Source organism: Urtica dioica, chromosome 8 (assembly GCF_054948205.1).
Source record: "Urtica dioica subsp. dioica isolate 48M chromosome 8, U.dioica_male_clone48M_v1_H2, whole genome shotgun sequence".
Classification (NCBI taxonomy): Eukaryota; Viridiplantae; Streptophyta; class Magnoliopsida; order Rosales; family Urticaceae; genus Urtica; species Urtica dioica.
Window position 1 is genome coordinate 11,470,261 of NC_142763.1, and position 16,109 is coordinate 11,486,369.

At 37.8% G+C, this 16,109-nt stretch overlaps 3 protein-coding genes across 3 annotated transcripts; 1 reads left to right on the plus strand and 2 right to left on the minus strand.

Moving 5' to 3' along the window:
• Window positions 1-2,133: 2,133 nt before the first annotated feature.
• Window positions 2,134-4,947, minus strand: LOC149388102 (uncharacterized). The gene is made up of 3 exons (XM_089621538.1): window positions 4,149-4,947; window positions 3,029-3,675; window positions 2,134-2,670 (listed from the first exon to the last, which is right to left on the minus strand). The coding sequence occupies exons 1-2, from the start codon at window positions 4,663-4,665 to the stop codon at window positions 3,131-3,133; spliced, it is 1,062 nt and encodes a 353-aa protein (XP_089477664.1). The 5' UTR covers window positions 4,666-4,947; the 3' UTR covers window positions 2,134-2,670; window positions 3,029-3,130.
• A 1,716-nt stretch (window positions 4,948-6,663) lies between these two features.
• Window positions 6,664-10,035, plus strand: LOC149388103 (uncharacterized). Its single transcript, XM_089623294.1, has 10 exons — window positions 6,664-7,010; window positions 7,117-7,422; window positions 7,505-7,577; window positions 7,881-7,993; window positions 8,092-8,176; window positions 8,256-8,328; window positions 8,416-8,471; window positions 9,574-9,639; window positions 9,728-9,793; window positions 9,896-10,035. The coding sequence occupies exons 1-10, from the start codon at window positions 6,817-6,819 to the stop codon at window positions 9,974-9,976; spliced, it is 1,113 nt and encodes a 370-aa protein (XP_089479420.1). The 5' UTR covers window positions 6,664-6,816; the 3' UTR covers window positions 9,977-10,035.
• Window positions 10,036-10,185: 150 nt separating this feature from the next.
• On the minus strand, window positions 10,186-15,703 carry LOC149388104 (Leucine-rich repeat protein kinase family protein). Its single transcript, XM_089623293.1, has 17 exons — window positions 15,488-15,703; window positions 15,258-15,408; window positions 14,753-15,145; window positions 13,636-14,090; window positions 13,428-13,545; window positions 13,229-13,297; window positions 13,068-13,136; window positions 12,896-12,964; window positions 12,715-12,786; window positions 12,555-12,623; window positions 12,212-12,471; window positions 11,925-12,130; window positions 11,708-11,834; window positions 11,538-11,606; window positions 10,774-10,963; window positions 10,549-10,681; window positions 10,186-10,398 (listed from the first exon to the last, which is right to left on the minus strand). Exons 1-17 carry the CDS (start codon window positions 15,564-15,566, stop codon window positions 10,186-10,188), a joined length of 2,742 nt encoding a protein of 913 aa, XP_089479419.1. The 5' UTR covers window positions 15,567-15,703.
• Window positions 15,704-16,109: the final 406 nt, after the last annotated feature.

A 16,109-nucleotide genomic window follows, 5' to 3' on the forward strand; every position in this document is an offset into this window, starting at 1 on the left:
TCCCTACAGGATTTTTTTTTTTCAAGGAAAATCTTTAATTTTTTTCCTAATTATAAAATTTTCAAACTATTGCCTAGTGTGTATTCTGTCAACATAAAATTTTCTGGGGCCCTTTTCGTATTTATATAAGAATTCGACACTCACAATTGACAAAACAAACTAATTCGTCATTTACATTTTTTATTGGTTGGTGTCACCGTTAAATTACGGCGCGGGAAGAAGTTAAATTTCGGTGCTGTGTAGTGCTCACGCTACGACGGGGAGATCTAATTGGGAGAAAGAGCATCTAATTCTCTGCCACGTCACATCCACTCGATTCCTGCCACGTGGCAATAGGTGAGTCGTGACGGTGGTGATGTTGCCTAAATTTTGTTGGTGATTCTAGAACATATGCTTCTTTCCCCAAAGACAAAACCTTGTGGTTTTGGGTCCCATTTTGTACTGTGATCTAATTCTCACCACTACTAGTAAATCACAGCTCAAGAAAAATAAAACAAAAATTATACTAAAAAAATAAAAAAAAATATAAAGATTTTTGTATACTCATTTTATTTCTCTTTAATATTATAAAAAAATAAGTAATAATAATATATATAATTAATTTTGAAGGTCTCTTGCAAAGCAGTCATGGTACTAATTTCGAATATCTATTATTTAATTTTTTAAAGAAAAAAAAAACTAGTCTTCTTTTGTGTGTGTTTGAAAGGAATTGTTTTTTTTTTACTTGAATAGTACGAGCACTTGATTCAAACGTTGATTTTATTTGTAGAAGGAAAATAAAATAAGTGATTGGTAAAAGACAAGAAATTTGACATGTGCGTGGGTTACCAAAAAAATATTAATGCTGCCTTTTTCCGTATAAACTTACTTTTCCAGGAAAAAAGAATCTAAATCTACTTGATATCTGTAAATTTTTTTCGATCAATAATTGATATCTACCAACCTAATGATGGAAAAAGGCTGGATATTAATTCATCTTTAAGCTAAACAACATCTTTTAAATAAGTTACTCCTTTAAAATCTAATTTAGAACGAGATTTAGAACGAGAATGTGTTTCTTATCATCCACCGTGAAACACATTAGAATATATTCGATTTTAAAAAAACTGCCTAAATGAATTAGATTGGCTAGTTATTTAAAATTATGTAAACCTTGGTTATTTTTTAATATCTATAGTTTCAAGCAAAAAACCAAGTGGCGCTCAATATATATTTAGTTTTTTGAAAGAAGACCATAGTATTACTTTGATAGCAACATTGTGATTTTATTAGAAACTCTTCTATCCTATTTCCTATATATAATGGTAATTAAAAAAAAAACCTTACAAATATAATATAATTTTTTTAGGGAAAAATTATACAAAATAGAAAATTATATAAAATAGTAATTAAAAATAAGAAATTATACAAAAGCCTTACAAAAAAATTTTTGACACCATAATTAATTTTTTTGACAATTATTATAAATAATTTTTATTTTCAAAAAAATTAGTCATAAAATTAATTTTGTTTTTAAAACCTGATTGTAAATCTTTAAATAAATCAGCTATTTAGCCTAATCACCATTTTTTTAGTTCTTTCATAATGATTTTTTTTTATATATATAACTTTAACTTTTAGGTTGAAGATCGCAAAAAGCGTACGTGTTTTGACGGTAATACATTGAACCACAAAGAGACAAATGAACGTAAAAGCACAGAAAATGCTTGGGGGTTCAGACTTATCATACAAAAAATCAACTTTTCATGCACGCGAGTGTGTAATCTGGAAAAGAAAAACAGAGTGAAACACAGCCATTCGTAATATTGGTGGCAGATAAAACAAAAAAAATAAAAATAAAATGTCTTAATAGGTGCGTCGTCATCAATGAACACTACAAACCCCATTAAAAATGATCAAATTAGTTATTTCGTCGATTACGAATTAGATTTAGAACGAGAATGTGTTTCTTATCATCCACCGTGAAACAGTCACGCTTGTTTCTTGTGGAGGAACATCAGTTGAACAAAAATGTTTCTATGCGACAAGTTTTTGTTTTTATTTTATATTTTACGAATCACATGGGATTTTCAGACGAATGTCGTCCAAATTGGTGAAAATAATAATTCCCTACATGGTTTTTTTTTTTTTTGGGTCCAAAATAAACCACAAAACAGTTTCATAGTTCGCATTATTGCACTTCAAGCCAAATCTGTTTTGCTTTAACTTTTTTCTCCACTTTCCTTTATTCATATCGATGAAAAAGATTTTTAAGGCAATAACAGCTTCAATAATTTTCTTAAAAAAGATGGCATCGTCCCCATGACTTTTTTTTTTTTTTTTTTTTGTCTTCGACGAGGCAAGACATTTGTGGGACAAATTAGCTTAAAAACAATACCTCAAACCCTTTTTGACATGCCATTATATTTACACAAAATGAAGTTGGAAAAAACTTGTAATGCTCACAGAAGGGAAAAAAAAAGAGAGAGATATCAGACAAGATCACAATCCGAGTGTATATGTTTTTTTAATATATATATTTACAGATGCAAATTATTGCCTAGCAAAACAAGCCATCGGAGGCGATCGATCGGATTCAAAAGCCGACATTATATACGCATCGGACCATTATTTATCTTCCCAACAAAGGCCTATTTTCGCTTGCCATCTTTCCTTTTCTATCAAGTTCACCTGCAAAATTGAATCCAGCACTGAATGTTAACTGAAAAAAACACAAGTGGTTGATACTATTCCATAAGACAGACTTTTGACAGGTTCGATCGGATAGAAAAAACACACGAGTATTTCTCATACCATCCAGAAAAGCAAATCCCGGTTGCGAAGGAGATAAAAAAAAATAAAAAATAAAAAAAATGAGGATTCAATCCCGGAGAAATCAACACTTTTGAACACTGTTTTTTCTTCAGATATAATGATTCTCAGATTTTCGAAAACTATCATAGATTGCTTTTGGATTTTAGGATGCAACATGGTTTAAAAGGCAAGCAACGAAACAATTCAGACCCCATTCTACAGGAAAAGAGCTAACCTTTTAGATAAAAATAGCGAGGAAATCGAGCCCGTGAAGCTTCCGAGCCTTTGATTCGATCCGAGTACCTAATTTCGCCCTAAATCATAAACCCCCAAGAGCTCATCTTATTTCGACGACATAATGACCGTCGTTCGTATCTTCAGACACCGAATCGAGCATAACGGCACGATCTCCATGGTCGACCAAAATAACCGTTTTCTCGACCGATTCACACGGGCTCCGTTTCTCGACAAACGTCTCATCCTCATCCTCATCCTCATACTCATCCCCGGCGACGATCATTCTACGGTAACTCTCGATCTCCTTCTCGAGGAAGAGGTTGTCTCGCTCCCTCATGAAGAGGATCTCTTTGAGGGCGCCGATCTCGTCCTCGTCGTGAGCGAACCTCTCGTCGATGAGCCGCTCGAGCTGCCGGGCCTCGACCTCCATGGACGCCCGGTCGCTCTGGAGCCGACAGATCATCGCCACCGCTTCGTCCGCCGCGCTCGCCGCCGCGGCCCGCTCTTTCTCCAGCTCAGCGTAAAGGGCTGAGCACGCTGACCGGGCCTCGTCCAGGGCCCGCTCCAGCGTCCTGATCCTCTCGGCCTCGGGCCCGCTCTCCAGCCCGCTTGGGTCGTGGACGCCACGTGGCGGATCTGCGTCGTCTGAGAACATGATCAACAAAAGGGCAGTAAAAATTAAGGCTTTGAGGAACCTTGAAAATGGGATGGGAAAAGAAAATGACAATGCATTGCAATATCCTTATGTTCTCTAGATTGGTAGAGAACTCGAGGTAAACAAAATTTCAGGAAAAATATATAACTAAAATACCAATGATCTCTCTCTCTCTCTCTCTCTCTCAAATTGTCGTCGACTTTCACAGCATAGAAATTTTAATTTTCCCTCACATTTTCTTGTAAGTTTCACTTTCTATGGTAAAGCCTAAATGTGAAAGAATCTCGGGGCTTTTGTTAAGCCATGTTGAATATAGTAGCGTACCACAAAAACCCTAATTTTTATCTGTCTCAATCACAGCATTCATGAGCTTAATTTGGACCACAAACCCTAGAAAAATCCCATTCTCTTCTTCCTTAAAATCTATAATAAATAATATTCAGCAGACGAATAAGTTGCTTACCCTGAGGACCGTACTCATGGCCGCTCAAAATCCCCGAGCTCTCGCCGAGCTTATGAACCAGATCGACCGAACGAGCTAAACCATCGCCGGCGAATTTCCCATAAGCAAGAGAAGAAGCCCTCCTTCGCCGGCGAATCCCGGACTTCAGCTTCGGATTCACAGCTCTGCTCTTTCCCTTGACTTCAGACCCACTCTCTCTCTCCCCGACGAGATTCTGATTCCTCGGACCCGAAACGACATCGCGGAAAGCGAATCTACTATTCGCCAAAGCTTGGACCTCGTGGATTTTTCCTACGGGCCAATCGACGAGAACTCTGTGCCAGCAGAGATCGGCGTTTCGGTACCCGAAAATTCCTCGGCAAGGACACGGCAAACGGAGGCCAAGGACGCTCAGAAACAGCGACGCGAAGAAAGCGAAAGTGGACGCGCATAGGAGAAGATACGCCAGAGCGAGGTCAACGAAAGCTTTTACTAGACCACACAGCGTCCATGGACGGCGAATTTCTGGAGAACTCATCTATTCATTCCATCTACAGATACCTAAAATCCCTGTTTTTTTTTTTTGGATATACGATTTACTTGAAGAAAAAGAAACTATAATTTACTGTACTACGATGATTAATTCAAGATGAACAATAGCCAGGTACGAAAAAGAGCTGAGGAATGAATGTTGATGAGAAATCAAGCAAAGTGATCGGGTAGAGAAAAGTGTGACAGATAATAAAAAATGATTTCTAAAAATAAAAGAAAAAAGTTTGTTTTTCTTCGCTGGAATGCCACGTCAGCGTGGAAACGAAGAATTTCTGCGACTGAATAATTGAATAATCGCACACGGCTTTGCAAAGGGAAAGGGAGAGAAGAAATAGGTGGCGTGGACGGTGTCGTTTTCTAAGATTTTTATCTAAAACTTTTCCCAACTGCATTGTCTCAGCGGCCAACTAATTTTTTCTTTTCTACTTAATTATTTTTAGTTATTTATTGTTTATTCTTCGCGCCAAAAGCCGTCACTGACTCACAGTTTGTAAACGCCGTGATAACAGACAGAGCTTGAGAGGTAATCTCAGTGATCACCACGTGCTTTTCTGACAATCACGCACCGTTGATTTGGGAATCAGGACTTTAGCTAGCATGAAATATCTTCCACATACTTTGGGAATTGCGACCATATGTAAGTCAACATGCTAAACAATCAAATACTTTCATCTCGAGAGAAAAATATAAAAATTCAAATTATTCCTTCACCACGGGAAAGATTAGAGATTATATTTTAAAGCCATTGGTAATAGTGTGTAATAAACAAGATATGAACGTATAATATTAAACATTTTGAAATTGATTTTTATTAGGATTTCTGAAACAGAGAAAATAGATTATGATCGATGACAAAATTGCTATATTTTACTACATAATTTATTTCAAAAATCACCAAGTTGCCACATTTCACTCTCAACGATCGTCGATACTAAATCTAAATATTTTGGGTTACATTTTAAGTTTGAGACGCTTTGGTCCAAAAAAGATAAATGCACCAAAATTTTCAAAGGTACTCAGAATCTTAAACACGTTTAAGTTCTAAACCTGAAAACTCAAATGCTTTAAACATTACAAATTTCATGAAATTTCGCAATCTACTCCACTCCGACCTTTCCCTTTTCGCCTAACATGTTTGACGAATCTACAATATATAGCAAATTCTCTGAAAGCAAAAGTCACTCGCGAGGGCTGAATCATGAGAACAACAAGTTGCCTTCTTCTTATATGTAGCATGTAATTCTATAGAGTAAACATCTTTTCTTCAAATGTGCTATTTGGATGGTAAGAAACGACGAGTCGATATCGGTGTGTATGAACTCATGTAGTCAAACTAAGGTGGCCGTGGACCTCTCTACCATGGAAGTAGACCTCCTAACTGTGGACTTGAGCCATTGCCGAGGGTTTTGTTGACCTAGACCATGGTGGTTAAAGATTGGTGCCAATTTTGTCAAGTTGTGATTTCTATGTCTTGAACCGATGTGACTAGATTAAGTTGAGTTTAATAGGCCTATACTTGTGAGAGTGGTCAATTATGCGCGAGCTATTTTTTGGTGGATCGTTACTTTAAAAAAATAGTGCCCACATTTTGCGAAAAAACATAAAACCTTCATTTCTCAATCAATTAATTTATATGTGTATTTTGTCTAACTATTCGTATTTATATATAATTTAAAATTATATTAAAATAACAAAAATATTTTATTTCACAAATTTGTAGCACATTGGACAATTAATTTATGTTAATATATGTGTAATATTTTATTGTTTTTTTAATTAGACTTCAAATATCTCACGTTAATATAACTCTGTTACAATTTAATAGCCAATTTAATATGTTAATACATACAATGTTCTATTTGTGCAACATAAGTAAACAAATGGTAATTGTATGGTACTATTGAAAATCAATTCTCTTGAAATACATGAGAGTAATTCCATACATACAATATGAGCCACAAAAACCATAGCCAAAAAACCCACGAGAGTTCCCTCTAGAACGAACAGCATATGCTAATATCCCCTTTTTTTTTCCTTCACCAAGATATTCATGTCACAGTAATAACAACAAATAAAACAAAAATGAAACCCAAAACCTCGACTCCTCTTACCGTCCAAAACCACGTCGTTTCATAAAATGACTGCAATAATGGCGGTTCTGAGTTCTTTACACGGCTCATCACCACCACTACCACTACTCCGCGCCCGACCAGTAACGATTCATCAACCTTCGACCACCTCTATCGCAAAACGACACCGTGTTTTGATCCAGTTTGAGAATAACGGACACAACGTCGCTTCTTTACGGTTACTTAGGCCACAATCTTTCAGGTACATAATAATTACCTCCTGTGTTGTTGACTTGTTGTGTTGTGTCTATAAAATGCCATCACAGCTCAGTTTAATAGCTTTCAAAATATATAATAAAAAAACACAGGATAAGAATTCGTCAACAGGACGACCAAGAAGCTTCAGATGATTCAAAAGACAACAAAAGTAGTGAAAAAGAAAGCAGTGATGGCAAAGAGTTTTCGTTCCCAGCCAAAATGGTGATCGGTTTAGGCATAGCCGCGGCGATCACACTGATCTCTGTCAGCCTGAGACGGTCCGTTCTCGGATCGTCGCTTGGGCTTCGGTTCATACCCGAAAGCTCGAGCTCGGCAACTATGGCTTCTTCAGGCCATGTTGGGTTTTCCTTCAACGCGTTCGGGCACAAAATAATTCTACCGGAATATGCTCCCGGGTATATGAATCTATGGCATTTCTATGTGTGGCATTTTGTAGAGAGATGTGGGTATTGAGAGAGGTTGTTGCTTAATTATTAGGTGGATTTATTTCTGGCTGCTCATGGCTGCCGGGTTTGGACTTTTCGTCAGCGAAGAGGCTTTGAATATCTGGGTAGGTCTTCTTTCCTGGTACTTTTGTTTCACGAAACTGTTAGTCACTGAGATGAACCTTAACTTTGTGATGAGCCTTCCATATTAAAATTAAATTTTCAATGAAAGTAACCCATGGTCTTGATATGAATCGGGGGCTAGTTTCAGGTATTTGGCTCTGATACCATGTTAAGTACTAATTCGTTTAGATATGAGTAAAGTCTCATCGTCTTTTCGATTTAAGGTGCTTAACGTTTATCAATTTCCCATTTTAGTTGTTCCGTTATGTACGGATTTTTTTTTTTTTTTTTGGGTATGATATTAGGTGGGAATTTCGTTATCTCGGAAGTTGTGTTTGGACGGGACGTGGAGGTCTTTTTCGGAGTCTTTCTCCAAGGACGCTGGTTATGTAGTGTCGACGATCCTATGGGTTTACTGGTTGGTACTGGCACTATTTACTCATACTTATATTCGTTATTTCTTACATTAATTACTAAACAAAAAAAAATTGAATCTTTATTTGTATGTGTTAATAGGGGAGTTTGCATTAGTGATATGGTACCCTTTTATCTCGGGAAGCTTTTCAGGAACTCCGGGGCGTCCGATGATGTTTGTTCAAAGGTTAAATCTCCCGAGAATCTTAAGCGCATTTGCTTCGTTGACCATAATAATTGCTGTATGTTTGTTTGAATAACTACAGTTAGGGGTTGGGAAAGAGAAAGCTTCACGCATAACTCAGGCGGTTCAAAAATACGGCAATCTTATCGGTTTTGGTAAGCCAAAACGATTTTTTTGTTTGTGTGTGTGTCCATGTTGAACTTCTATTCTGTTTATGTTCATCTTACGCTTCATTTTCGCAGTTGAACGATTTTCGCTCGGAGTACGAAACCCGACTTCTTTTCTTGCTGGCGCATCGGTTAGTAATCGCTGCGACACAATATTCATTTATAGTTATGGCATTTTTAGAAAAAATGGTGGCATAAAGATTCAATGTTTTCGGGTTCTCCCACTTAAGTACCCAATGTCTAAAAGTGGCGGCTAAAGTTTCCAATGTCACTAAACTCTCCCTCCGTTGCAACCCAGAGCATTAAAATGGATGTCAATTAAAATGGACGGCCAAGATCTATCAATATAATAGAAGAAATAAACCAAATTCGAGCGACCTGCGAAGAGAAACAAGCCCACGCGCAGGTTATGAAGCTCGGGTTGTGCTCGGACGCTTATGTCAAGATCTCTTTGATTACCATGTACGCGCAGAGCGGCGAGCTGGGTTGTGCGCAGAAAGTGTTCGATGAAAGTCCTATTAGAAACAAGGTCTGTTTCACGGCGATGATGACTGGGTATGCTTTGAGCGGCCGAGTTGACGAGGCGAGATCGGTGTTCGACGCCATGGAGGAAGAGAGAGACACGGTGGCCTGGAACGCCATGGCTTCCGCGTACTTCCAGAGCAGCTGATTCGACGAGACATTGAGGCTTTTCGACGAGATGTTGAGAATGAAAGACGTGAAGCCGAACGAGAGACCGTCGCGACGGTTCTCTCGGCCTGTGCTCAGTCGCGGAATCTCAAAGCCGGGAATTGGGTTTGGAGATGGGCTAAAGCACACGGGCTCAGATTGAATCTCAGGCTTATGAACTCGCTCGTCGACATGTACTCAAAGTGTGGAGATTCAAAGAAAGCCAGATTTTCGGGATTTTAAGGATTTAGGGATTTTCGGGATTTAGGGATTTAGCTTGTTTTATTTGTATAGCCGAATTTTTTTGTTATTTTTCTCAAAAAAAAAAAAAATTGTTATTATTTTTGTATCAGTTGCACAAGATTTAGCCACGTGTATTTGACATCCATTTTAACGCCCTGCGTTGCAATGGATGGAGAGTTTAGTGACATTGGGAACTTTAGCCGCCACTTTTAGACATTGGGTATTTAAGTGGGAGAACCCAAAAACATTGGGTCTTTATGCCTCCATTTTTTCGCATTTTTATCATGACATTTTTTTTTTATTCCTCTTATCTGATTGCAGGGCATATCTGCAGAGTGCTATTTTGCCGGGGTTTGTTGCGGCGGTTTGATCACTCTTCCAGTTCAGGTCAGTTTAATTAGGCCCAAATTTTTATCTCACAATCAAGTATCTTTAGACTAGTTCTGTGATGTTCTTGTCGTCTTTCGAAGCGCAGTTGGGAATTGGTTTTTTTATGAGAGAACGCCCGTTGTTTGCTCTTGCCACCGTTGCCACAGTCGTGGTATGCACATATTCGTTAACGTTTCCATTTTTTCTACCAAGTTTTGTTCGATTTTTTTTTTTTTTAACATCTTGTAAAATCTGTTAATTACTCTTGACTCAGGGAATCTGGACCGTTTTTCCTTATGCCCTGGCTGCTTTGACGGCCTTGTTCCTTTTTGTACGGCGCCGCTACTCTAGCTAAGTCAAATTCTATAAAACAAAGATAACTATGATATTCTTTTTAGTGTATAGAAATTGGACTAAATACATTTTTTAGTAGGTAAATTACATTGCCAAAACTTGTATCCGAGTAAAACTCAAGGACTTTCTGATCAGTTCTTATACATGTTGTAACAAAAAAAAAAGTGTATTTTTTGTATTTTACCAAATTTGTGCGGCGAAGCGAACAAGTCACATGTCCCGAGAGGCGAGGTAAGAAAGTTGAATGGTGTAGGCTTCTTTGAGCTGAGCCAAAACGTGGGCGATCTTTGGCCTCTGCGAAGCGTCTCTCTCCACGGACCTCACTGCAATGAGCGCCGCTTTTCTCATGCTTTCGGGGTCAAAACTGCCTTTTAGACTGTCGTCCACAATCTCAAAAGCTCCCGCTTGTAAGTACGGCTTTGCCTGAAATAACGTCAATCCAAAAACACAATGTGTCTGTTTAGTATACCACAAGATTTATAAGATCCCAGACTACTCATCTTATTACCAATTGGTTTTGAGACGAACTTAGCAGAAACAGAAAGCAAGTATTTTGAGGTTGTTTTCTAGTACCCATAAGACCAAATTGAACGTATCCGGATTCCCGCGATGAGTCAGCGGTTCTCGCCCGCAAATGAGCTCGAGAAGAACGACTCCGAAGCTGTACACATCGCTCTTCTCGGTCAACTGTTGAGTCGTGTAGTATCTGCAACATTTTCACACAAATACACGCAAAAAGTACCGATTAATCCGGTGATTCGGTATGATTTCTTTATGATTGGAGAAACAGAAGCGTACTCGGGATCAAGATAGCCGGCAGTGCCTTTGACGACGGTGGTGACGTGGCTCGCATCCGGCTGAGTCACTTGCTTAGAGAGCCCGAAATCGCAGACCTTGGCGTTCATTTCCACGTCCAACAAAATGTTACTGCACTTTACGTCTCGGTGTATGATTCTTGGTTGGGTTCCGTTGTGCAGATAGTCGAGTCCTACGAAAGGAAAATTTCGAAGCTCACACTCTTGAACTTGCTAGACACCGATACATGAACATTCTTGGGTTTTACCGCAAAGTCACTGAACTATAATGCGAGTCGCATTATAAAAGAAAAATGATATTCAAACTATTGATTTTGATTTTGTAGCTTTTAGTCCTTTTTTTTTTTTTTTTTTTTTATAAAAGCAAACATTTTTTTATATTAAAATCTAACGACTAAGAACCTTAAAACATGTTTATAAACTTAAATTACTAATTTATTATTTTAAAATATCGTTAAAATAAAATTTTACTTAAAAAATCGAAATTATTTTTATTAGTGTTTTACGGTCAAAAGTTATTCGTATTTGAAGTTTCGTAGGAGATAAATTTCACGTAAAAAAAAGTTTAATACTTTTCTGAATAGGGATACAATGTTGCTGAATTAATAGTTTGATCACAATTTTGCTAAAAAAAAAAAACTATTAACACCAATTAACAGACAACAATCTTTATCATTATTAGTTTATTCATAAACCATGGAATTAAGATTCAGTATTGCCTACACGAGAAGAGATCGAAAGAAAAACCTTTAGCAGCGTCAACAGCGATTTTCAGTCTGCGAACCCAGCTAAGCGACACCTTTCTGCTATTCGTACCTGTAAACAGAAAAGAAACCACACAGAATGAAAAAGGAAACCAAAGACCTCCAAAACTGGAGGCAAATGATAATTTCTTTCAAGTGGATCATTCACATTACCATAAAGATGATCGGCTAATGAACCACCCGGTAGGTACTCATAAACAAGTATTTGATGCTTCGATTCGTGGCAAAAGCCTTCCATGGATACAAGATTCTGGTGGCGTATTCGGGATAACAGGCACACCTAAAAGTAATGAAAGAAAAAAATTATCCAATGGATATATAAGACTAACCCTAAATCATCTTTGTTGAGAGAATTTTGATCAATGAGAACCTCGTTGACGAAAGAATCAGCTCCGAGTTGGGATTTGTCAGACCGAAGCTTCACGGCCACGAGCTTTCCATCTTTAAGCTTCCCAAAATACACAGACCCGAAACTTCCGCGGCCAATGACTTCCTTGAAGTTGTTCGTCGCAGATTTTATCTCTTTGTAAGTAAAAACTTTCTCCGCATTCCAATTCCTCATATCTATTGCCATTCCTGAAAGAAAAACAAGCAAAAAGAAGAAGTCAAAAACAGTCCAAGTTGAAGCACTTTTGATCAGTTACTGATGAGGCGTACTTTCTGTGAAGCTGGCTTTGTTATTGATTTTCTTCTTCTTCCTGATGTAGAAGAAGATCGAAAGAGAGACGCAGAAGAAAGCAAGCAAAGCTCCGGCGATTAGGGCGATCATAACGACTATGTGGTAGAATCCCGGAGAAGCGTTGTGTGGTTTTTTTCTGGTGAGGATCGTGACTTGTGGCGTCTCAATTGAGGACGGGTTTGAGGACACGTCATTGCATGGCGTTCCGGAGAAAGAGAGGCATAGATTCCCCGAGGTTCTGCATCGGATTTTGTTTCGTCACGATGGTGATTTTTTTTTTAAGTTTGATTTAAATTAAATGGTACATATTATTTGGTGTACCTTATTTCCAGACTATCTTTGTTCAAAGACTGTGGTAGAGCCCCTTGAAGTTTGTTGTTCTCCAAATTCCTGAAGAAAAAAAACAGCATTGTGTTTAAAAAAATATATTAGTTGTGTAATTGATCAATGGAAATCAGAAATAAAATGTTGCGTGGTTTACAAGAAATGAAGGTTCTCTAACTCTCCCAAGCTATCAGGAACTGTTTCCTTTAAAGTATTATTTTGCAAGTCCCTGCATATAGGGAGAGACAAGGGAAATTTGGTCAATACTTTTTTATTTTTATTTTTTGATAATGAAGAGGTGAGTTTTTGTTTTCATGGATTTATTAAGTGAAACTTACAGAACTCTAAGGCTAACTAAGTTCTCCAATTCAGAACCAAAGGATGTTAGGCTATTGAAACTCAGGTTCCTGCAGATAATAATTAAAAATGATAATACTTGAGTCATTAATGATCCTGTTTTTTTTCTTTCTAGAAACAAAAGCTCAGAAGTTGTTAGTGAATGAGTGTTACAGTTTCTCTAGCCGTTGCAAGCTACCCAAATTCTGAATCACACCGGTAAGTGACGTGTTGTGCAAGTCACTGCGAATATTGAGAAGGAAAAACAAAATGGTGACGAAAAAGAAAGCTTAAATATTATTCAAATCAATAAAGCAGTAGAGAAAAAATCTCACAGCTCTTTCAGATTCAGTAAGTCGCCAAACGTCGGGATAATTGACCTCAGATCGATGCCACCAAGCTTCCTTTCAATGATTTAAGGAAAACAAACAAGAAAAGATAAGATAATATAATATTCACACAACAATAGTAAAAAAAAAAAAATGAATTCAAAACCAAAATCGAAAGCCGAATAGTTTGTTCTAATGGAGTTACAGTGATGTGACAAGGCTTCCTTCACATCCGATATAATCCCATGAAGTCGGAGAGCATGGGTCGTCTTTCCATCCTAAATCCGAACCCGTAGATTGTTGAATAACCTGAAGCGCCGAGACTGTAAAATAAAAAATTCCATTACTTGCTACACAAGAAATCAAATACCTTGGGATACAAGTCACAGTGCAAGTCAAATTAATCAACCCACCTGTGGTTGATGAGGCTTGTGAAGGAATGTCAATGATCTCATACACTTCGATCCCGTTAACTTGAGGATAGAAACTGGTGCTCTTGAGCGTGATGTTCAACACCCTTACCCTCTTCGTCGTGAAATAGAGCGCACTGGCTTCTGATGATCTCACAGTGAAGTTCGACAGAAACGTGTCGCCGTTGATTAAAATGTCGAAAGAGGGATTCACGGGAAGAATTCCGGCGAAGTAGAGGATGACATAATAGTCGCCGAGCTTTTTGAGAGGCAGTTTGTATGTCAAGACCTCTGTCCTTGCCAACACTCTCGCGGTTTCAAGAATCCCAAGCGGAGGCTTTTCCTTGACTCTGCTTGATCTCTTGAACCCGAGTTCGGCCTTGAACCCGATCGAGATGTGAGACGGTGAGAAGTATTTATCCGAATCCCATATCCGGTCGTACGGATCAAAAGGGTACCTTTTAATCAAAATAAATCCGTAGTTTAGTATATTGAATTCAAGCTATACATCGACAAATCTCAAATTAAACAAGTTTTTATCCCCAACTCATAACTCTGATATCATCCCTAAGCTAAAGCATAATTCTCCTTTTATTTTCTTTTACATCAATTTTATAATTTTTTATTACTTGATGTTTTTTTTTATATAACCTTGAGTTCATCATATTGAGATAGATATATCTTCTTAACCTATTTATGTGATTTTGCCTACCTAATTTCTTCTTTTTTTTTATGCCATAACATACTTGAAACATAAATATAATGGTGTTTTAGACGTTTGATCACATAAAAGTCAATAAAGTTAATGATTAAATGTGTTAATGGACATGAATGATAAACACAGGTAAACCAGAACAAACCGTAACGCAAAACGCAGTACTAGAATTTTGTTCCGAAAATTTCTAGTCATGTTCCAGTACTATTTCAGATTTTTTTTTTCCTCCCGTTATTAGAAGTATATATCAATTTTTAAATGATTAACAATACTAGAATTGTGTTCCACTTTGGTTTGGCCTGAATTTTGATATTGTTCGGAACGTTGGTCCCAGAATTCCGGAAAAAAAAAATATGGTTAATATTGTCTGTTTTATCACAACATAAATGCACACAAAAAAAGCACCTCAGCTTTCCAGAAGTGTAACCACAGTTGATCCGATGACTCTTCCGAAGCGACTTGCTCGAGAAGTCTTCCATCCCGGTCCCGTAAGCCCGCTCGGGAAGCGGGCGAATCTCTAGCGAAGAGATGACCGGAGAGCCTCTTCGCCTGTGACCGAGCAAGCAGAACGAAACCGCCTCTTTCTCGAATCTCCACACAAACTCCTCCGCCGAAGGGTCATTCTCGGCCAAGTCCACCGCGGCCACCACGGCCGTCCCGAGCGAGACCGAGAACGCCGGCGGGTCTGCGAGCCCGTCGTAGTTCGCGTACGCGAACTCGGCTCTCACGAGGACCAGCGACGACACGTTGTTCGGAGAGAGCTTGAAGCATCTCCTCCGCGTATAGCCCGAGAAGTACCTGAAGCATTAGGGATTCAGAGAGAAAAGAGAGAGTCTGAATAACCAAAAAAACGAAAGGACTAAAAAAAACGAATAATAATAAAGCTAATATAATACTATGCTAATAGTACCGAGCTGGGATCGAGGAGTTTTGCTTTGTGTCGATTCGGAGATTGATCGTTGTTGCGTTTCCAGTGTCAGTGTAGTTTGTGTCTGGTGTCCATGAGAGACCGTGCTTGTCTGTGTAGTTGAATTTTCCGCCGCAAGATAAGCTCAAGAAGCCTGAAAAAAAAATTAATAATAATAAGTCCCTACTACAAGCACTAGAAATATCTAAGAACAATTTTTTTTTTTAAAATACCATCTTGAGCACAAAGAGAACCAACTGCCCAGAAGCCAGTGAGAAAGAAGAAGCAAGACCAAGAATTCTTTTGTGCCATTTTGTGAGAGGAATAATGAAAGAGAGAAGCTAGAAAAATTAATTAATTGACAGAAGTAGAGTGTTTTTAATGCATTGGTGAGAGGTGGAAAGAAAGGAAGAACAAATTATTGTGAGTGACAATTTGATGAGAGTGTAATGAGTGAAAGTTGTTTTGCTTTCTTCAGCATCAAGGCGTAAAGATAATACAATTTGAGAGCCAAAAAAGGATATCCAAGTGATGATGACAAGTGTTTTGGGAGTGCAAAAATTAATATGATATAGTTAGTGTGCTTTTTTTTTCTATTACTTTTTCTTATTTGGGTACATATTTGTATTTGTGGAGCGTTGAACTAGTCGTTAAAGTTAGCTTTTTTAAAAACTTTAGGAACCAATAAATGGTTAACGATAGTGATTTTTAGTAATTTTTTGAAAAATCTTATATGTGATCCACCTATTTTATGCATTGATTTCAAAAATTAGAAATAGGAAGAATCCCATAAAAGATTTTGTTTATTTGTAAGATTTAAGATATGTTTTTAGACATGACTTTTTACGCATTATA

What these genes read in the sequence shown, in the direction of transcription:
- LOC149388102 (XM_089621538.1), bottom strand. Translation starts at nt 4,665, where the DNA reads ATGAGTTCTCCAGAAATTCGCCGTCCATGGACGCTGTGTGGTCTAGTA. An exon ending in CCATGAGTACGGTCCTCAGG is followed by an intron (nt 3,676 to 4,148) that starts GTAAGCAACTTA and finishes TCATGTTCTCAG; the next exon opens with ACGACGCAGATCCGCCACGT.
- LOC149388103 (XM_089623294.1), top strand. Translation starts at nt 6,817, where the DNA reads ATGACTGCAATAATGGCGGTTCTGAGTTCTTTACACGGCTCATCACCA. An exon ending in CCGATGATGTTTGTTCAAAG is followed by an intron (nt 8,177 to 8,255) that starts GTTAAATCTCCC and finishes GAATAACTACAG; the next exon opens with TTAGGGGTTGGGAAAGAGAA. An exon ending in TGATCACTCTTCCAGTTCAG is followed by an intron (nt 9,640 to 9,727) that starts GTCAGTTTAATT and finishes TTCGAAGCGCAG; the next exon opens with TTGGGAATTGGTTTTTTTAT.
- LOC149388104 (XM_089623293.1), bottom strand. Translation starts at nt 15,566, where the DNA reads ATGGCACAAAAGAATTCTTGGTCTTGCTTCTTCTTTCTCACTGGCTTC. An exon ending in TTGCAACGGCTAGAGAAACT is followed by an intron (nt 12,965 to 13,067) that starts GTAACACTCATT and finishes TATTATCTGCAG; the next exon opens with GAACCTGAGTTTCAATAGCC. An exon ending in ATTAGCCGATCATCTTTATG is followed by an intron (nt 11,607 to 11,707) that starts GTAATGTGAATG and finishes TTCTGTTTACAG; the next exon opens with GTACGAATAGCAGAAAGGTG.